This window comes from Osmerus eperlanus, chromosome 8, assembly GCF_963692335.1.
Source record: "Osmerus eperlanus chromosome 8, fOsmEpe2.1, whole genome shotgun sequence".
Lineage (NCBI taxonomy): Eukaryota > Metazoa > Chordata > Actinopteri > Osmeriformes > Osmeridae > Osmerus > Osmerus eperlanus.
In genome coordinates, this window is record NC_085025.1 from 11,941,642 (window position 1) to 11,962,723 (window position 21,082).

General features: G+C 43.5%; 3 protein-coding genes across 4 annotated transcripts in view; 1 reads left to right on the forward strand and 2 right to left on the reverse strand.

Moving 5' to 3' along the window:
• Positions 1 to 3,763, forward strand: part of jag2b (jagged canonical Notch ligand 2b) — a 34,901-nt gene extending 31,138 nt beyond the window's left edge. For both annotated transcript variants that reach the window (XM_062467367.1, XM_062467368.1), the window contains 4 exons: positions 18 to 290; positions 428 to 559; positions 797 to 947; positions 1,439 to 3,763. In XM_062467367.1, the coding sequence (XP_062323351.1) occupies positions 18 to 290; positions 428 to 559; positions 797 to 947; positions 1,439 to 1,971 (1,089 nt within the window). In that variant the 3' untranslated portion in view covers positions 1,972 to 3,763. The remainder of the gene's footprint in view (positions 1 to 17; positions 291 to 427; positions 560 to 796; positions 948 to 1,438) is intronic.
• A 7,355-nt stretch (positions 3,764 to 11,118) lies between these two features.
• On the reverse strand, positions 11,119 to 12,598 carry LOC134025221 (uncharacterized). Its single transcript, XM_062468119.1, has 5 exons — positions 12,278 to 12,598; positions 12,070 to 12,132; positions 11,829 to 11,900; positions 11,596 to 11,727; positions 11,119 to 11,444 (listed from the first exon to the last, which is right to left on the reverse strand). Exons 1-5 carry the CDS (start codon positions 12,576 to 12,578, stop codon positions 11,164 to 11,166), a joined length of 849 nt encoding a protein of 282 aa, XP_062324103.1. The 5' UTR covers positions 12,579 to 12,598; the 3' UTR covers positions 11,119 to 11,163.
• Positions 12,599 to 13,000: 402 nt separating this feature from the next.
• LOC134025217 (uncharacterized) lies at positions 13,001 to 14,756 on the reverse strand. Its single transcript, XM_062468116.1, has 6 exons — positions 14,440 to 14,756; positions 14,232 to 14,294; positions 13,991 to 14,062; positions 13,758 to 13,889; positions 13,544 to 13,606; positions 13,001 to 13,011 (listed from the first exon to the last, which is right to left on the reverse strand). Exons 1-6 carry the CDS (start codon positions 14,738 to 14,740, stop codon positions 13,001 to 13,003), a joined length of 642 nt encoding a protein of 213 aa, XP_062324100.1. The 5' UTR covers positions 14,741 to 14,756.
• Positions 14,757 to 21,082: the final 6,326 nt, after the last annotated feature.

Sequence of the window (21,082 nt, forward strand, 5' to 3'; positions counted from 1 at the left end):
TGCCCCCCCACCCCCAGGTCCTGTGCGGCCGTCCACTGTGCCTTCTCCAGGAGCTGCCGTCCCGGGGCGCCGAGCAGCAGGGACGTCCGTGCCCCGGTGGGCGCGAGTGCCAGGAGCATGGCTTCCTCACCTGCTTCTCTCCCCCCTGCCACCAATGGGGGGTCTGCTCCCTGCCGGACCCCTCCCCTCCTCCACCCGCCGTGCCCACCAAGTGCCGGCCCAACAGCGGGCACCTGGACAACGACTGCGCTCGCATCTCGCTCGTTTTCAACCGGGTTAAAGTTCCAGCGGTGTGTAGCGCGCGGGTTCGCGTGCGGGGTTCATCCACAGTGGTCACGTGCCATCTTTAGCCGTCTTCGTGGCGGTGTCGGGACACGGCCCTTCTCCGCCTTATCTTGTGTTTGCGTCTCCCCCCCCCCCCCCCCAGGGTACGACCGTCGAGAACATCTGCTCGGAGCTGAGGCATCTCCAAGCCACTCGGAGCCTAGCCAAAGACCACGCCCTCCTTCTGCTGTGCGAGCTGTCTGACTCCGATCAGAACACGGTAGAGGTGGCCATAGTAAGTGTGCTCCTGGAATGACACGTTGGAATATGAAGTATTTGCCCCCCGTAATTTTCGCGGTCAGTACGGTCGAGGAAATACTCATCGTTGACAGCGGTAGTTCATCTTTTCAACTGTTGGGATTGTTCAACAAGCCCGTAACACTTGACTTGCATACACTCTTGTTTTTCCATTTCCCCACACGTTCACCTCACTTTTTCACCCTCTCCTTCTTTCTTCTCCCTCCTTCCTCAGTCGTTCCAGCCTGAGGAGCAGCCCGATCACAGTCTGATCCAGGAGACGGCCAGCGCCATCGTCGGCGCGCTCTCCAAGCGCCAAAACAGCACCGTCATGCTGTCCGTCATTGAGGTCAAAGTGGAAACGCAGGTCATGCCCCCCTCTGCCGGTGAGTAAAACCCCCAGGGTTCGGTTCTTGGCTCTCTCTCTAATTTCTTATGTCCCGAGTGCTGTAGTGATTTAGCGGAACCAGTTATGACGGTCGTAAAACATGGTAACTGCTGTGGCGGCCTTGTAATTGAGTGTCTCATATGTTGTGTTTCTGAGAAGACAGACTTTGAGTGCCCTGCCCCTTAGTTTAAGTTCTCACTCCTGAGGATTTTTTGTTGACTAACAGGGCTAATTACAAGTTAAATGGTATTTATTGCTCAGGAGCTGAGACACAATGTTGTGCTACGGGTGCACGTCTAGCCTGACTATGTCGTTTTGCTTTAAAAAGATCATTTGAAAGTGTCTGTCTGTGTGTTTTAAAGCAGTGCTCAATGATTTTGAAACCCGTTCTCTATTTATTTTTGTCGTTCCCTCGCTTTCCTCATCTTCCCTCTTCTCTTTCTGTTCCTTTTGGCTTCTCTTTCTCCATCCATCTTTGGGGTCTCCTAGATTACCTGGTGCCCATCCTCTGCGGGCTGTTCTGCATTCTGTGGCTCTTCTGCATCATCGTCTGCGTGTGGTGGACTCGCAAGCGCCGAAAAGGGCGGGAGAGGAGGGCGCGCGCCACCGCCGAGGAGAGCGTCAACAACCAATGGGAGCCCCTGCGGCCCGTGGCGGGGCGTCAACAGCAGCAGCAGCAGCAGCAGCTCAAAGAGAACAACAGGGAGGCCCAGCAGGAGCGCAAGAAGCTCATGGGCTCCCCCTACAGGACGTGTGACGGAGGGGAGGAAGAGGAGGAGGAGGAGACTGAGGGAGAGCTGGAGGTGGAGCTGGAGGATGGAGGGGCAGAGTCTGGGAAGAGGCCTGTCTGTAAGTACTCTAAGAATGACGCGCAGTCCAAAGTGGTCGTGATCTGCACCACGCAGAGCTCCAGTTCGCCCCTCAAAGCACCTCACCGGACCACCTACAGCCCAAAAGACAACCGCTGGAAAAATGTCAACGCCGCCATTGGCGGCCAAGACCTCAAAGATCATTGTGTGTAAACAGACTCGCTCCACTGCTTAAGCGAAAAGAGGACATTTGAACTACTAAGAAAGAGGACAAACACTTTTTTGCGTTTAAAAGAGAACCAGTTGGTTTGACTTCAGTTTTGTTGCTGTCATCTGTAAGATACTTTCTGGATGCAAAAGGCGATTTTTGGCTTTAGTTGACATTAGCGTTTTTATTTTTTTATGTACAGATGATGTATTACTTCATAGGCCTCCAGTCCTTTTGAAATGTACCGTTTGAAAAAAAAAACGAAGAAAAGTCTGAATGGAGGCAAAAAAAGAGAACCTTTATAAAGAAGTTTTTTGTTTACAGATGATTGTGGATTTATTTGATTCCGAACGGTCTCCCTCAGCGTGGAGAACGCGAGTTAAAAGGGGGTTAGGGGAAATATTTTTGGGTGACCGACCGTGATGACCACGGCAAACCCACCCCTCTCTCCGTCGCACCTTGGCACACCAGCCTGTCTACGTGCGGCCGTGCCGCGCCAGCCTTAGCTCGCGGCCCTGGAGTGTGCTCGAGGTGAGGCGGGGGGGGGGGGGAACCCCAGTGCCTACGATGTGGCCTTCCATTCTTTTTCTCCCGTCTCTCGGTTTTCTTGGCGGAAAGCTCTTTTTAAGACTTTTGCAGTATTTGAGTTGGTAGCAAGTGCCTTTCAGTGAGTCTCCTCCTACTCCCAAGTGTCACTGCTTCGTTTGACCTCCCTGTGGTTAGAACTCGGTCAAAGGGAGCAGGTGTGAATTAGGAAATTCCACCCCCTCACACCAAACACCGTTCAAGGTATTTGATTAGAAGAAAATAAAATAAAAAATAAATCAATCTGTACATACATGTATATACTAAAGGAGTCGCTGTGTATATTTGAATTTAGTAATTTAAAAGTCACATTTTTATTAATATTATTGTTATTATTATAATTATTATTATTATTTGGATTCTTTTTAATTTTTTTTACAATGCCATTCCTTTTATTTATGCCATTTGACAGGGAGGTTTTATAACCGTTCATAGTCGAAGATCCAGTGCCCCATTGTTAAAAGCATCTGCGTATGGGTACCATCTGTAATGGATTTATGAAGGGTTTATCAGGGGTTAATAAACTTTCTTTATAGATACTACAGTTGTCTATATTATGTTAACCCCTGTGTGAACTGATTATTACACTTGCCAGATGGTGAGCAAGTCGTTCGATGTGCGTTATAAATACATAAGTACACATATGAATGCTATAACATAAAGCAATGCCCTATACTGTTTTTATGGGTCAAGCATTATGGTTTATGCTGTGCATTTGCAACAGAATTACCATCATGATGTTGATTGTTGAATTTCTGTATTGTATTATGTTGTTTACTTTCTGAACAATTTTCTTTCAGTCATGTTTGTACTCAATGATTATTTGCAAAGTCACTCTGAGTCACAATAGTTCAAATAACTCTTTTTTTTTGTTTTGTTTTACGTCTTGCAGTTGTGCATTCATGTCATTCGATCAAGACAGAAAATGGCTACCCAGTTTGGCAAGTTACTCGAGGCGATAGTCACCACATTTAAAGTATTGACAAAAAAGAATATTTTCTACAGTATGAACCGTTTGAGAATTTTAAACCCATCCCAAAACTTTTATTGTTGGTGCCTTAATGGTCGCGTAATGCATATTTGTGTAATCAACAGTCATCTTTTTTATGTTGTTGTTGGTTTGTTTTGACAATTAAGGAAAGTAACAAAAAAATTGTGTGGTGTAATTGTGGCATGTTTCTTTTGCATCAGTAAAGCTCTCTCCCTGTCTCAGTTTGCTGTCATGGAGTTTTCTGGAAGAAAAATACATTAATGGACTCTCTTAAATCCTCTTGGCTTTTGTACAGTATGTGGATGCCAGTTTGTCAAACCATGTAAAAGTAATGTACCAATATTGTCCACATCTGCCTTCCAGCCTGTATTTTGGTTCAAGGCTTTAATGAAGGGAACAATGTTTTGTTATTATCCAGTCGTGTTTTGAGGTACCGACTCAATCCAAAATTACTTACCTCAGAGGTTGGCAGTGACAGATTTTTGTTCGTGTTTTATTTTTTTTTGTTTTGTTTAATTTTGCCGTTCAAGTCCTTGTCTGATTTAGCCACCGTGTTTCCTTAAAATGGGACGCCGCAAAATAAAGATAAAAATTCAAACACTATGCTCAGACAGCTGGTTTAAAAAAGCTGGATATGCATACATGGGGGGGGGGGGAAGCTAGTGAAGTTCAAGAGGCAGTCGTCGAAAAAACAAACAAAAAAACTAACATGTTTTTGTACAAGAAGAAAAAAAGCTTAAGTTACTAATTTAATGGATTTTTTGATCTTAGAAAAATAAATTATTTATTAAAAGTAGTTTATTTTGATGTCTTGAAATAGCATGCTGTGTACTGGTATGCTATAGGGCTGGATCCTAAGTAATGTAGAGTGGAATTAGTCTATTTTTGCAATGCGTGCTGAACATAATTTCAGGTGTAAAGGAGTTCATTTTCCATAACTTAGTCTTCGTTTCAGATGCATTTGTTGCTGAACATAACAAATAACTGGTTTTGAAGTGCTCCAATGGTTTCCTCAGCTTAACTATATTCCCAAAATATATTAACCATGACTCCATAGCAAGTACAGTAACCGCACACATCTTGCAATCGAATCATCATGTACTGCAAGAAACCATTTTGTTCCAGCTAAAAACTTGCTACATTTTGTCCTTGCTTCAGCAGAGGCATAAGGATGACCTAGAGATCGATTTGTTCCCTCCCTCCTGAATCTTTTGATTACTGGTTCCATCCCTCCAATGACGCCCCCTCTCCAGTCCTGGGCCGATCAGAGCTCCACCAATGGCAGAGCTCCCCTTCCCCTGGCTTCATGGTGTGTGAATGTTCTGACGCGGGGCGGAGTCCTTCCCGTCTCCCGTGGTTGCCCCTGGCGCTAATGGGACCATCCTCGGTCGGAAAGACCGGATCGACTTACACGTCTAAGAGGAAGCGGAAGAGTCACCATCAGTCCGTCTCACAGTGAAGACTATGGGGTTGCAGATGGATATGGACAAAGATGATGGTGGGGAAAAAAATTGGATTGTCAGGGAATCTACATCTATATAATACGTGGAGTTAAGAAGCAGAAATGCCGTCTATGCAAAAGAGCAATCCTACAGAAAAGTGTCAGGTTTCTGTCAATATTGATAGATATCGTGCCAGAAAAACTGTTCATGCTCTAGACCTGTATGGAACTGAGTGCCTCGGAATTGACTGGGTCTATTTCAGAATCCAGTCAACACTAGGTTTTAGTTTCACCATGTGTGTGTTACACCGTGTAATGCAAGTTACATTACACGTTGGGCCTCCTTGAATGGATAACATGTCTGTAGTTCCCTCAATCGTTTCAGGTCATACCTATTCACTTCTTTAGTTAAGGGAAGTTTGATAATATTCCAAATTAAATCATACATATAGAAATAAATAATCCCCAGCCTCCCATCTAAAAGTATGGCCTTTCTATGTCATTTGAAACATGCAGATGTTGTTTGTGTTGGAAACATTCTTTGATGGTCTGATATTTAGTGTTGTATTTCTCTATGTACGTAGAAAATCATCACAAACTGAACACTATTACTCGGAAACAGTCTTAACCATAAATATCCCGCCTTCTGGTCCTGAACTTCAAGCATTTGAGCAGGTTATTTAGGTGTACATTTATCCTTAAGATAAAAAAGGATAAAAAAGATCAATGGATTCTTTTGAAATGCAACTCTTGACTTGATCGAAGTCAAGTTGAGCTTTGTTCATAGTTGAGCATAGTTACTTTACTAGGGGATCCTTAAAAATGAAAAAAATAAAATAAATGTCAAGCATGTACATTGTAGTTAACCCTTGTGTTATCTTCGGGTCGTTCTGACCCATCAGTCATTGTGACCCACCGTCGTATTGCGACAACTTTACCGCATACAAAAACAAAGTGAAGCATTTTCTTTTAACCGTTGGGCTGTCTCAGACCCCCCACATTGCGAAGGTTAAAAGAAAATTATTTTTATTTGTTTTTGTATTGGGTAAAATTGGGTAAACACAACGATGGTTCGTTATGAACCTTTGGGTCATGTGACCCGAAGGCAGCACGAGGGTTAAGAAAAACAGGCTGTGGAAGGTCAATATAAATACCATTATCTTTTTTGACATGAATGCTGAACATGTAACATGTCACCAGACGTTCCTTCACCCTAACCTTTGACCTACGTACATGCGCTGCACTGTCCTTCCCTTCTCAGACTGCCACAGTAAGGCGACACCAGATTCCTGGAGTGGCTCCAGGCAGTCAAGGACGTCTGCTTTGTGTGTGTGTCTGTAAGCGTGTCCCGTCTCTGCTCTCTGGCAAACAAACAACAGGTAAACACTATACTATAGGCAGCGCACCTCTAGACGTTCGGTAATGACCCGAGGGGTCTAAGGGACTGGACACGGGATCATGTGCACAACGTAGAGGTGAAGATTATTATTATTTATTTTTTAAGTTCCGCTTCTGAATCTGTCCTTGGTACCTTTTCATGTGAATGGATGCCCGTCGTCTCTGCCACCTGTTCAGTTGCTTCCAAAACAAAAATTTATTAAGGAACCTTGGTGGATGACAAGGCCCAGCTTGCACTTTAAGGGAATGACAACGTCATCTCCATCTGTCATGCGAGTATTTGTATATCTATGAATGTGTCTCTTTGACCATCCAATCGAGAAGGCAGCTGGGTCTCAGGATGCTGGTGGAGAACACATCCCTTATGGTTCTGTAAGCTGGCACGAGGGGGGGTCACGCAAGATGCAGCTGGCGTCCGTGGCTGGTGGAAGGCCGGAAGCCTGTCCATGGAGCGCTGGCTGGGTGGGAAAAGGCGGGCACTGCATGGCTGGCACAGGAGCGTCCCCATGGGCACTGCGGCATAGCTCAGGTCTCCTCTCACTGATGGATGGGTGGTGGGCACCAGCTTGGCAGGAGCAAACACTGGTGCCACAGAGAGAGGAGCAGCCGGAGGGCTTTCCGAGGCAACTGTGCATGTTTGTCTGCATCGTGTTTCCATTCCTGTTGGTGTTTTTTTTAATTTATTTTTTTAAGGCTTCTGCTTCAGCTTTGTGAGCACTGGGAACAATCCTTCACTGAGAAATCAGAGTTGGCACTAAGTTAACGTTCAAAAATGTTTTATTATGTTGACTCATGAAAGTCAAGTTTGAAAATGGTATTGATAATGAATGTATTTAAAACACGGTATGCACTGTACTTTCATGACAGTAAAGGGGGGGAAATTGAGATATTCATCCTGTTAGAATTTTTTTATTGGAATGTTTCAGGAATGTAGGTGATGTCGCGTAGCTGACAGGTCTAAACTTCTTGCCGAATCCTTTTGCCGTGAAGTTTCCCACAACCTGTTTTGGCATGCACAATGGGGGGGGAAAGTTAAACATTTAAACACTCCTGTGACTCATTTTTGCAAGAAAAATATATTTATCCGCCCAACTGTTGCCATTCTAAATAGTTAAGTTCACAACTTCTATGAATATTTTACTCTAAAGCCATATCATCCATTAGTGGAACAGTTGAGCATAGTGAGGTCTTGAAGGGACCTGGGAACAGACTAGATCAGAGAACCTTTTGAAATACCTTTTTACTTCTACTTAAATAATGCAAACGTGCAAACAATATTATGATCACTGGCCCAGTAAAGTTCATCTGACTCACATTACACAAACAAATGACAATAAATGTACTCCCATTGTGTTCCTTCATTACAAATGGTGATTGGTTGGGAAGGAAAAATGTAATCGATTTTTTGTAATGATTGAATTTCTATAGAGGTAGGTCTGTGCTGGTATGCGAGCATGTGTCTGTGTGATATTTGAATAAAATGTTGACATGTCTTTCTACTCCCATTTAATAGGGAGTGGAAAGCCAGGTGTTTCAAACATATGTCTTGTAGTGACTTGCACAGTTTCATTTCACTTTTTCCACAGCAGTCATCCCACTTTTACAATTAAGTCGGCTTTCTGTTCGTCTGCCAAGTGTGCTTATGTTACAATTCATTCATACAATTATTTTCGTCGTCTCTGATAAAGATGTCAAATGATTCAAAACACGCTTCACAAACCCACTGTATTGAGCGCAAGTGGCGCTGTGCCTAGGTGGTCACCATATCTCCCCTATATGCACAGTAGCCGGGCCACACAAACATGCACCACCATGATGGATTGGAGGGCATGGGGAGAGGTCAAAAGCCAAAAGGGGTAAACAAACCGGGACCCTGCTTCAACTCCCCAAGCACCGCCACACACACACGCAAGCACACAGGCACACTCTGGCTTGAGGCCAGCACACATGTGCCTGTTTGTTGAGCTTCCTGACAGCCCCAGTGAGAAGCAGGGAAGCAGCAGCTGATATTGGAGAGGCAGGGAGAGAACTGGGACACTGGAGCCCCAGTCGCCAGCGTGTGGGTGTTTTTTTTTTTTTTTTGCGTTTTTGAAGGTTGTGTGGAGCTGAGTTACATCATGTGCGTGTTTTGCGTGTATGTTTTGCGTTTACGGACGTCCCTTTTGTGCGTGTGCATGTACATGGCGTGTTTTTCCTGTGTATGTTTGTGCAAGCTCAAGTGGCAGTCAGTATACAGCTGTGTAACTAGATTTGAGCCACCCATGGGATCTGAAAAGTTCTTTTGCCCCTCCCTGTTCAAGTGAATGAGTTTTTGCCACTGTTAAAAACACATATTTAACTTGTTGGGTAAAACTGTTTTGGCTAGCGATGGTGTGTGTCGGATTCCAAGTGATCCCTAACAGTACTATTTTGTAGATTGTCAAAAGGATAGTCTCAAAAGGTGCTACCTCTACTGTGTTTTGTGTTTTGACAGTAGGCTACATCCAGTTCAACACAATAAAACGGCCCCCAACCTTAACGAGGGAAAATGGCTTAACTGATACAATCCCTCACTTTGGGTGGCAAGCAGGTGTCTAAAAGGTCACATCATTTTCATTCTTTCACACCTGCCAAAACACGCAAGCACACAGCACAAACAGACATTTAACAGTGGATATGTTATCTGTATAGATATTGCTGTGACACTGCATTATCCCAAGCTATTTTTCCAATTCTTGTTTCGTCATATTCATGGAGGGGAACAGTTAGGCGTAAAACATTAGCACAAGTGTAAAAATGTCAGCAAAGATTTATGCAATAAATCTGCACATTCTGAATAGGCTAATTGAAGTTTTTTTTAAATAGCATTATCTTTTGAATAGCAGTCTATTAGCTCATCTGAGCATAATGAGCTGTCACATCATTCAGGACTATGCTGGAGTTATTTGTAAAGAGGAAGAAGAGGATAGAAGTCATGATGACGTCATGATGATGTCATGATGATGTCATGATGATGATGAGATGGCCTTTTCGTACTGGATGTTCCTAAGGAGTCACCGGTTTCCTGTAGTTCTCCCTCCCTTTCTCCCATTTTCAAGACCCTGTTCTTCCTCCTGGATACTCATCTGACCTCGGGTTTCCAGTGCGGATTCACACTTTGTCCGTTTAGTTTCTTGTCTGCTACATATCATCCGAAAACAGACACGTACAATAGAACACCGTGAACTTGTTAGCGCGTTGCAATCCACTGAGGAGAAATGTTTAGATACGACACACTCCTGTGTTAGTTTGAACACGTTGTAGAAATGTGATGCCTTCAGCCATGGAAAGGCACTGTCGGGTGAGTCAAATCATCAGAGAGAAACATTTGCTATTCAGATGAGGAAATGGGTGTGTATAGAGGTTTCCAGACGAATACTCCCTTCACCACCTTGGCCTCAGGAAACAATTCTGATTATGTCAATGTTTTAAAGTTTATATTGTCCAGACTGTATAGTGTCTATAGTGTGCAGTCTATGACTGTTTATTGCACCTGTATATTACATGTGTTATTTAAGGTGTATTTAATATATGTTTTAATTAAAAATAATTAAAACATTTAATTCAGGACTTTAATTCCAGATTTTCTTAACCCGAGTTAAACATCCAATTAGGTGTGTACTACATGAAAGAGAGACAATGTCCTTGAACAAGCACATCTCTGTGAATCTTCTGTGGGCTTCACACTGTTGCTGTGGCGATGTGGTCAGGCGTGCCTGGTCAAGCTTGAGATGTGTCAGTCGTACACTACGATACCAGGCGTCCATATGGACAGGCTTGCTGCGTTAATTATTGATATGGAGTCATTTACGCTCTTAAAAAAAACACAAACATTTACCTTTTTAAAAACAGTACGGTCTCAGTAGGGGAACACAACCTTTTTTTTTTGTGTGTGTGAAAATTATTCAAAATGATATATACCTACAGGCAAGTGAATGACTGGGTTCCACATACATGGTCTAGAGTGTTGTCATGGTTAATCTAGAGTGGCAGTTAAGTCTCATCCTTCTCCACAGGTCTGGGTGTGAGATGGGGTCCTAGGTGTGAGACTGGCCCCAGGGTGTGAGACTGGGTCCTGGGTCTCACCAGGCCACAGCAGGGCCTGGTAGGTCAGTGCATCAGTTGGCATGCTGCACATTTAGCACGATAGCCTGTTACACTGATGCACATAGATTGTTTGTTTGTTTGTTTGTTTCTTTTTTGGAGTTTTTTTAAGTCTGGAGAATGTTCCATGGAGATGGTTTTGCTCGAGTGATTGTATTCATTTAGCGGATTTTTATATTAAGTAATGTACGGGGGTATTTGAACCTGCAACCTCTTGATCTGCAGTCAAGTGCTCCAACCTCTGTATCCTCGCTTAAACATGTTTCACCAGATCACTCCTTTTAGAGTGTAGTAGGACTGCAAAGTTAAGTGATCTAACCCACATGCCTTCAGCTGTCATCTGAAGACTGAGACAAAGCACACACCATCCTTTGGACTTTGTTTATCACTGCTTGTTTAATTCTCAGCCGTGTCCATATCTTTCTCAACATTATTGATTAATACAATCAAACTTAAATCCAAACAATTTAATTGTAAAAATATTAACATCTCATTTTTGGTAACCCAACAACATTCATAGCAACAAGACAAGTGAACTAAAACATGTAATTTCTCTCTACAGGTCTTAGTCAAGAATGTATAACAGCATTATTATTGTTGTTTGTGCTGATTCTTTTAGTCTCCAGTATCCCTTTAGGTCTTTCAATCATCCCTTCATCATCAGATGGTGAAAAGCAGATGGCCACTAAAAGTTGTGTGGTGATTTCCGTTATCATATACCCATGTGTTCCCCCACATTCGTACATAGACTACATCTCCCTCCTCCAGCAGCAGTGAGGCACTATTATATGAGTTAACAATACCGCTTGAATGCTGACCGTGTGCTATAACAATGGGTTGGCCATTTTTTACTAAGACAGCATTTACAGGGTGTATACCTCCATCTCCATACACTTTTATCTGGAAGTGATAGACACCTTTCAATGGTGCTGTGAAGAAACCTACAAAAGATGGAGAGAAAAACTGTAAATACTTTGTATTTATGTTAATGGTTATCATCCTTTTGTAAAAAATAAATAATATATCATATATAAGAATATTACTATTTCTGTTGCCAGGGGTCTACAACTTCTCTGTCAAATGGTAGAGTACCTGTGTTGGGATTATAAGCCTTCCCGATGTTAGTGATGACATGTCTGAAGACCAGGGTGGTTTGAGTGTTGAAAGGTCCTGTGTTTCCAGCTCCTGATGCCAAGAGTGAAGCTGAGAATGCCACTTTTTTGGCTGCAAGACAAGAAAGAGCCCACACATTAGCATGATTAAACTTCCATATCTTGTATTGATAGCAAGAAAATGGTATTGAATGTATTGATTTATTTATGTACCTTCCTTGTCTCTCAACAGCATATCCACATGGGGCTTCTGGTCCTCCAGGGCTCTTAATTTGATTGCTTGCACTATCACAGAAGACAAAATACTATCGTAAATAAAGTTTGACAAGCATGATCAAAGTAGTAGTGCAGCATTCTTCTGTTGCATTGTCCAGTTAATGTAGACAAATCTATAGACACACTACCAAATCACTTACAGTAGGGAACTCCAAAGAATGGAGATACAATAGCATACCTGTAATTCTGCTCTCTGTGAAGTTTGACCGGGCCTTCACAGCAACCAGCTCTGCCTCCTGAACTGAACAAGCAGATGTTTTACACATACTGTAAATGCCATTTTGCACCCACAATCATTTTAGACTAACTCCTCTCAAACCATCATTGTATTGGGAACATGTATGTGTGTCTACACTATGTGTAGACCAGACTGAGTCATACAATACCTTCATCTTTTCTCTTCAGTTCATTTACCAACAGCTGTAAGTGTCTCATCTCCACTCTCTGCTCTGCCATCATGGCGCTCATCTCTCTCAGCACAGAGTGGATGTCAGGCTGACAGGACTGTTGTGACTGTTCCCTGACTGGCTGATCACTTCCCTCCACCTGAGCTTGAATCTCGTTCCCCCTTCTTTCTCCTTCGCCTGAGAGAAGCGATCTCCTTTTCAAGTCCTCTTCAGTGTCTCTGTTGACCAGAGCAGCAGATAAACAGCAGAGCCACGCTGATAAAACCAGAACTGTCTTCATCGTTCAATCGTGTATTTGCTCTCCTTGTGGGTATTTGAGTTCACCCCTTTTATACTGTACCCGGTAATGACACTACTAGTAGGTCACATGCATTTATCAACACCAGAACTGTGTGATTGCTTATCCTCAGTTACCGGTAAGTGATATTTATGACATGAGTTGATGATAAGAACTTTAATAAAATAGTTTGTGTGCAGTTCTTGCAGAGGTACACCACAGTCACGTTTGCTAGAGTGATTGTATTCATTTAGCAGATGTTTTTATCAAGCAGCATACAGGGGGATTTGAACCTGCAACCTCTTGATCTGCAGTCAAGTGCTCCAACCTCTGTATCCTCGCTTAAACATGTTTCACCAGATCACTCCTTTTAGAGTGTAGTAGGACTGCAAAGTTAAGTGATCTAACCCACATGCCTTCAGCTGTCATCTGAAGACTGAGACAAAGCACACACCATCCTTTGGACTTTGTTTATCACTGCTTGTTTAATTCTCAGCCGTGTCCATATCTTTCTCAACATTATTGATTGATACAATCAAACTTAAATCCAAACGATTTAACAGTAAAATATACTTACATCTCATTTTTGGTAACTTAACAACATTCGTAGCAACAAGACAAGTGAACTAAAACATGTAATTTCTCTCTACAGGTCTTAGTCAAGAATGTATAACAGCATTATTATTGTTGTTTGTGCTGATTCTTTTAGTCTCCAGTCTCCCTTTAGGTCTTTCAATCATCCCTTCATCATCAGATGGTGAAAAGCAGATGGCCACTAAAAGTTGTGTGGTGATTTTCGTTATCATATACCCATGTGTTCCCCCACATTCGTACATAGACTACATCTCCCTCCTCCAGCAGCAGTGAGGCACTATTATATGAGTTAACATGACCGCTTGAATGCTGACCGTGTGCTATAACAATGGGTTGGCCATTTTTTACTAAGACAGCAGTTACAGGGTGTATACTTCCAGCTCCAGACACTTTTATCTGGAAGTGATAGACACCTTTCAATGGTGCTGTGAAGAAACCTACAAAAGATGGAGAGAAAAACTGTAAATACTTTGTATTTATGTTAATGGTTATCATCCTTTTGTAAAAAATAAATAATATATCATATATAAGAATATTACTATTTCTGTTGCCAGGGGTCTACAACTTCTCTGTCAAATGGTAGAGTACCTGTGTTGGGATTATAAGCCTTCCCGATGTTAGTGATGACATGTCTGAAGACCAGGGTGGTTTGAGTGTTGAAAGGTCCTGTGTTTCCAGCTCCTGATGCCAAGAGTGAAGCTGAGAATGCCACTTTTTTGGCTGCAAGACAAGAAAGAGCCCACACATTAGCATGATTAAACTTCCATATCTTGTATTGATAGCAAGAAAATGGTATTGAATGTATTGATTTATTTATGTACCTTCCTTGTCTCTCAACAGCATATCCACATGGGGCTTCTGGTCCTCCAGGGCTCTTAATTTGATTGCTTGCACTATCACAGAAGACAAAATACTATCGTAAATAAAGTTTGACAAGCATGATCAAAGTAGTAGTGCAGCATTCTTCTGTTGCATTGTCCAGTTAATGTAGACAAATCTATAGACACACTACCAAATCACTTACAGTAGGGAACTCCAAAGAATGGAGATACAATAGCATACCTGTAATTCTGCTCTCTGTGAAGTTTGACCGGGCCTTCACAGCAACCAGCTCTGCCTCCTGAACTGAACAAGCAGATGTTTTACACATACTGTAAATGCCATTTTGCACCCACAATCATTTTAGACTAACTCCTCTCAAACCATCATTGTATTGGGAACATGTATGTGTGTCTACACTATGTGTAGACCAGACTGAGTCATACAATACCTTCATCTTTTCTCTTCAGTTCATTTACCAACAGCTGTAAGTGTCTCATCTCCACTCTCTGCTCCGCCATCATGGCGCTCATCTCTCTCAGCACAGAGTGGATGTCAGGCTGACAGGACTGTTGTGACTGTTCCCTGACTGGCTGATCACTTCCCTCCACCTGAGCTTGAATCTCGTTCCCCCTTCTTTCTCCTTCGCCTGAGAGAAGCGATCTCCTTTTCAAGTCCTCTTCAGTGTCTCTGTTGACCAGAGCAGCAGATAAACAGCAGAGCCACGCTGATAAAACCAGAACTGTCTTCATAGTTCAATCGTGTATTTGCTCTCCTTGTGGGTATTTGAGTTACCCCTTTTATACTGTACCCGGTAATGACACTACTAGTAGGTCACATGCATTTATCAACACCAGAACTGTGTGATTGCTCATCCTCAGTCCTATAAAGTAGTATTTCTGACACAAGTTGGCGATAAGTACTGTAATAAAAGAGTTTGTGTGCCGTCCTTGCAGAGGTAAAGCCACAGTCACGTGGAGCAAAGCCGGAACCTGAGGACCGCTTCTGCAGACACTGAGCAGACCTCATGTTTTACCCACTTGTTGGGTCGACGCTGTTGAAAGCCAAATGTCCTGGGTTCAACGCCTCTGGGCCTCATGGTTCTGTGGACTGTGTTGCTGAGTTGAGTTCTAGAGTTCCATACAGTAAATATCAAAGTAGAGGTTCAGTGAGATAGTCAGTTATCCTAGTGTTTCATTTCTCCAAAACCTACATGTGCTGTACATTGCAGATGCAATAACAGAGATGATTGTAAATCACAAATGCCCTAATATTTGTTTTTGGCATGGCTTTTTAGGTTTAAGATAGAACTTCTGTAATAGATGAATGACAAACAAATAAACTCACAATTGAATAGCATTGATGATGACGATTCATGTTGCTAAAGTAATTTTTTTCAGTGAAGTTTGCACTTTGTTCTAACCTCACATTTTATTGAGGAAATAGGAAGAAGCTGGTTGTTATCAAGCATCAAAGTTATTGGTACAATGGACAATCTAATAGATAAGTCAAAGTTGTGTGTGTGAGCTAAAAATGCTTTTGTGTGAGTGCACATACATCTGGTGATTAAGACAGTAAGAGGTGGCTGTGTGTCTGCGTGAGCGCCGTAACGCGTGCTTGGGTCGTGTGAGCGCGTCCTCTCCACCACAACTGAGGTGCATTTTGGGGGAACTGCATGTTCCTGTGCCAGCTACTGCACTGTACGGGCGTGCTTGTGCGTGTACCGCCAAGTGCACACGTCCGAATCTGTCCAATTTGGCCTCCGCCTCGCGCTGCTGAGAAGAGGGCGCGGGGCGTGAAGAGGGTCACATGACGCACAGGCCAAGAGGATGCAGAAGAGCACACTGCAGCATGTGGAGGATAAATACCTTGGCTTGGCTTCGGTTTTAGACAGAACTTCTGTAACACATGAATGACAAAGCAATGAACTCACCACTAAATCAAGTTGATGATGAGGATTCACGTTGATAAAGATTTGTTTTTGTTTTTTTTGTGAAGCTTGCACTTTGTTCTAAACCCACATTTTTATTGAGGTAATTGGGAGAAGGTCACGGTTGTTCATACAATGGCTAACCTGGCAGATAAAGACCCATTTTGTGCGTCCACGTGTGGGTGTGTGTTTCAACGTGCTGCACATGTGAAAGCTCGTCGAAGTCCTACTGTGGCACGGAGCAACTGCAAAAGAAGGGTTGCTGGGCTGTGGGATCCATTAGGAGCTCGGTGTCATCGATCACTTCTAAAGATAGGGCTTCTAAAGCAACGGGTGGGCTCTCTCCTTGTGTCTTTGTCTCTGTCTCCGCGCGTCTCCACCACCCCTCTCTCTCTCTCTCTCTCTCTCTCTCTCTCTCTCTCTCTCTCTCTCTCTCTCTCTCTCTCTCTCTCTCTCTCTCTCTCTCTCTCTCTCTCTCTCTCTCTCTCTCTCTCTCTCTCTCTCTCTCTCTCTCTCTCTCTCTCTCTCTCTCTCTCTCTCTCTCTCTCCACCTCTGTTCTACCTCCTTCTGGTTTACGCATCATCCATCTCCCCTCTCTCGTCATCCCTATGCCCTCACCCTATGCTGATACAGCATGTGTGTATAAGACACACACACACACTCATCCACCCACACGACAGAAGGCTCTGTTTATCACCCTCCAAGGGACATGCCTTAATTCACACACCGAGCACTCAGACACACAGCTTTGGTGCATGCGCACACACACATACTAACAAACAAAACACACACACACACACATCAGCGTCCTGCCTGCCACTGGCAGTGTTCACAGACTCAGTATCCACCTCTCATGAGGTTCCTCTGTGAGCCAAACATAGCCTGTCTATCCAGGTTCCCCTTGCTTAATCCAATGAGGGGCCAGTCAAAGGTCAAAGAGAACAGCCTTGTTGAGTGTCCATAGAAAAAGTACCAAACTTTTTTTCCCCCGATGACGTTTGAAGGGGCGAGCTAATGACAGTGTGGCCGCCGTGTGGGATGGGGGAAATGTGACCCTGGACTTGCGAGGCAGCCTAATGCAGTTAAAGGCATCATGAAAAGCCAGACGTGACATGGTTTAATCCTCTCTGAGGCCACTGTCTGAGCGTCGCCGTGAGGCGGGTGATTAAGACAGTAAGAGGTGGCTGTGTGTCTGCGTGAGCGGCCGTAACGCGTGCTTGTGTCGCGTGAGCGCGTCCTCTCCACCACAACTGAGGTGCATTTTTCAGGGGGAACTGCATGTTCCTGTGCCAGCTACTGCACTGTACGGGCGTGCTTGTGCGTGTACCGCCACGTGCACACGTCCGAATCCGTCCCATTTGGCCTCCGCCTAGCGCTGCTGAGAAGAGGGCGCGGGCCGCGAGGAGGGCCATGTGCCAAGAGGATGCCCACACGCACGATGCCAATGCCTCCTCACAGGGTGAGGGCGCACCGCAGCATGTGTAGGCTAAATACTCACAGCACATCTTCACAACACCTGACATCATTCGTACGTGTCGATTATTTGTACGTTCCAGTTATGAATTCCCAGAAAGCAAAAAAAATTGTGCATTACTTAAGCATGTGTGCGATTGACAGATTCCTCTTCCAAAGTAGCTATTAGAAACTAATAATAATAACCCTAAAGCAAATAAGGTACCATGAAACCACGCCTTGCATGTGATCTACAGGTAAAAGTGAATGAATAATGTAAAACACCGTCAGTCAAACAGTAGGTTTGCGTAATTTACAGTGTGAAGTAATTCACTTTTTATTATGTGGTTGTCCAGAGTACAATAGGACCTTTGAGAAAACGGTTCTGGAACTTGATCAAACACATTTTTATGTGTTTGATCAAGGGCACATACACACACCCTGTGTGTGTATGTGCATTTCTGTGTAAAGGCCTACATTTGTTTCTGAGTACGAGTGTATGCAAGGGTTGGTCTGTGTGTTTGGCAAGTGAACATATTCGTCTGTGTTTTCTAGAGAACACTTTTGAAAGCTGCTCGTCAAGGTCGTGTTATGCAAGGAACTAGAGAAGCCTTTCGCTTGCGCTGCCGTCACCGACCCCAGAAGGTTGCAATCATTGTGTGGCTGCTCTGAGCGTAACAAAGACATTTCCACTGCAGGAACTTTAGGTTCCTGGCGATAAGGAGAGAGCTGCTTATGGCCTGGCACTGTTTAAATGCTTGTATACAGTACAGAGGAATACAGATCAACCGAGGCTAGCTTTGACAAGTGGTTGCTTTAAAAATAGTCCCCCTTTGAGACACATCAAAGGGGACCAAAATTCCATCCAATGAACAGGATTCCCAGCCAGGACTGTACCCTGTGTGTGTGTGTGTGTGTGTGTGTGTGTGTGTGTGTGTGTGTGTGTGTGTGTGTGTGTGTGTGTGTGTGTGTGTGTGAGAGTGAGTGAGTGAGTGAGTGAGTGAGTGAGTGAGTGAGTGAGTGAGTGAGTGAGTGAGAGAGAGAGAGAGAGAGAGAGAGAGAGAGAGAGAGAGAGAGAGAGAGAGAGAGAGACAAACACAAGAAAACAACACTCAAGTACTTGGCCAAATAAATACAAAGATTGAATCACTCAACCTTGTGAATGACTATGTCAAATGGCTGCCCTCAATGTAAATTTGGTAAATTGATTGAGTTTGTCAAGAGTAAGTCATGTTTAGATTCTCCTTTCAGCCAAAGAATGACAAAGACTTGGAAAGGTCTGTCCCCACATACATGGCACAGCCTACTGTGTGCATTTAGCGCAAAACTTCAGACCAACCGTTATGTTAGGAAGGAAATCCAAATCATCAGCTACTATTGTGCCACCAGATCCCATGGTTCCCACAATGTATCCCTGAGAGGTACTCTGAAGTGAAGTTCCTTGTTTAGGAAGTGACAGAATGTCCCATGTTGACACTTTAAAAATAGCTTATTTTCCCAGCTGCATTTGGACAGCACCACCCTTCACACCTGATCAAATGATGTGCACTCAAACAGGAGAAGGGGGGAGGGACTTGAATAAGAAGGATTAAAAGGTGTGTGTGTGTGGAGGATGGGGCTTCTACAACCCAGATCTCCATCAGCCTGTCGAGACGTGTACACGGCAGAATATACATACGTGTTTGCGTGTGTGTGTGTGCACATACAGAAGCCAAAAAGGTCAGTCTGTCTGCAGAGGTCACATTACACACACTCCCTACGTTATGTATTCTCAAATGCACGGGCACACACACACACATTGTGTCTTACGTAGGCTAATACTGCATGTGCAATACAATGATACTTCTCATATACATGTAACTATCTGTGACAGTGGTGGCTCCCCTTCCCAGATCACTGTCACCAGAGTTTTGAAGTTCCTCGACACACACACCTGCATCTTGTTTGCCTGATTAGATGTCAATCTATATATACCAGCTTAGCTTGTTTCTTCTTTGCGAAGTCTTGTTAGTTATTTCTTACCTGCAATACCGAGCGTTACTTTCTCAGAGATTTATGTGTACCGAACCCTTGTTTTTGCCTCGACCATTCTTCTGCTCTTCCCCTTGGATTTCTAGAAACGGAGATAACGACCCCTGCTTGACATCGTACCTGCTCTGTGCCTCGTCTCTGCAATTCCTGTCAGCCCCTGCTCGACCCAAGCCTGTGACCCGACCACCCTTTGGATTTGCCTGCCTTGCTGTTTGCCTGTTGCCGACCTGTGCCTGTCTGACTACTCTGTACTCTCATTAAAGCCCGCACTTGGATCGCTACCACGTCTCCTGAGTTCGATCATTACACTGTCCCGGACTACCAAACAGCAGCACCAGGAGACTATACCTTTAGCACAGTGCATCCAATCCTTCAACAATATCCGGTTCTGACCTGTACATCTTTGGAAAATAACCTGTACTTTTGGGGTACTGTTATGGTTAAGGTTATTTCCAAGCAACCTATACATCTTCCCTCTTGTCACTGTGTTTTTATTTTGTCAAATGGTTGTTTTTCACTTTTGATGCCTGAAGCGATTCCTTTCCCTTGCTTTGCAATTATCTGGCTTGTGCCTTGAAATTACAATACGTAATTATTAGACAGGTGCAGTCAAAGCCAAATTGCAGGGCTTTGCCTTATCTGCGAAGATGTGACAAGCGGATAAGAAGTAGCTCTTTTAAAGATCCACTGATGATAGCTGGACAAGATATATGCATTGAAATCTCTCTGGCTCTGTTTGCAGGTGGAGAAGAGATTTCCATATAACCTCTCAAGCAGTAAGCGGTCTGGTAATTACAATGTTATATACTCTGACCTTTTACTAAGTGAAGTATGCCCCTGGGCATGCAGCAGGTATGTGGCGTTCGTGCATTGTTGGAATTAATTTGCCGTTGTTAAACGTCAATCACATTTTGAAAGGTCAAAGGCATTTTCCAATGATGTAGTTTGCAGTGCTCTTGATTAAAGGATTCGGACTCACCCATCGTGACTAGATCATGAATGTCTTTGCTAAATGAAGGAGGAAGGAAAAAAGGATGCGTTGGTTCAACTGTCATAGGTCTAAGCACATGACGGATAATCTCAAACTCTGACGTCTGTACAATTTAGCTCGGCATCAATGGCAGTAGGGTGACCAGAAGTATGACCCTGAAAAGGAGGACACTTGGGTCCAAAAAGGAGGACAAATGGTCAAACAAAACAGTTTCTTCCCATCCGCTGTTGGCCTCTTCAACAAGGCCAAGTTCACACTGACTTTAATGTCTTAAACACATTGCTTTTTGCACTGCATTACACAGTTGTATCTTTTGTACCATTTGTATTTTTTGTAATATTTGTATTTTTTTGTATTTTTATATTGTAAATTACAGCAGCTTTATATTTAATATTTTATTTTATTGTATGTTTTATTTAAATTCTAAATCCACTTAGTATTGCTAGTTTATGTACCCTTAGTATAGTTAGATCTCATATTAAAATTGTTAAGGTTCCCAACCTGTTTACGCTCCTGTTTCGCCCGCGAGACAAAAATGCTGCCTCCCCCTCCCTCAGTTACGACGCACTAAATTCTAACAAATATATTTTTTAGACGCTACACATGTTATACATCGTTGGAAAGCTACGATTCTTGTGCTTCCATTGAAATAAACCAATTCAAGATCAAGTCGCAATAGCAAGCAAAGT

Excerpts from the sequence above, each read along its gene's own strand:
- LOC134025221 (XM_062468119.1), bottom strand. The coding sequence starts at position 12,578 with ATGAAGACAGTTCTGGTTTTATCAGCGTGGCTCTGCTGTTTATCTGCT. Across the intron at positions 12,133-12,277 it reads ACTGAAGAGAAAAGATGAAG|TTCAGGAGGCAGAGCTGGTT; the intron begins GTATTGTATGAC and ends CTGCTTGTTCAG. Across the intron at positions 11,445-11,595 it reads GGCTTATAATCCCAACACAG|GTTTCTTCACAGCACCATTG; the intron begins GTACTCTACCAT and ends CATCTTTTGTAG.
- LOC134025217 (XM_062468116.1), bottom strand. The coding sequence starts at position 14,740 with ATGAAGACAGTTCTGGTTTTATCAGCGTGGCTCTGCTGTTTATCTGCT. Across the intron at positions 14,295-14,439 it reads ACTGAAGAGAAAAGATGAAG|TTCAGGAGGCAGAGCTGGTT; the intron begins GTATTGTATGAC and ends CTGCTTGTTCAG. Across the intron at positions 13,607-13,757 it reads GGCTTATAATCCCAACACAG|GTTTCTTCACAGCACCATTG; the intron begins GTACTCTACCAT and ends CATCTTTTGTAG.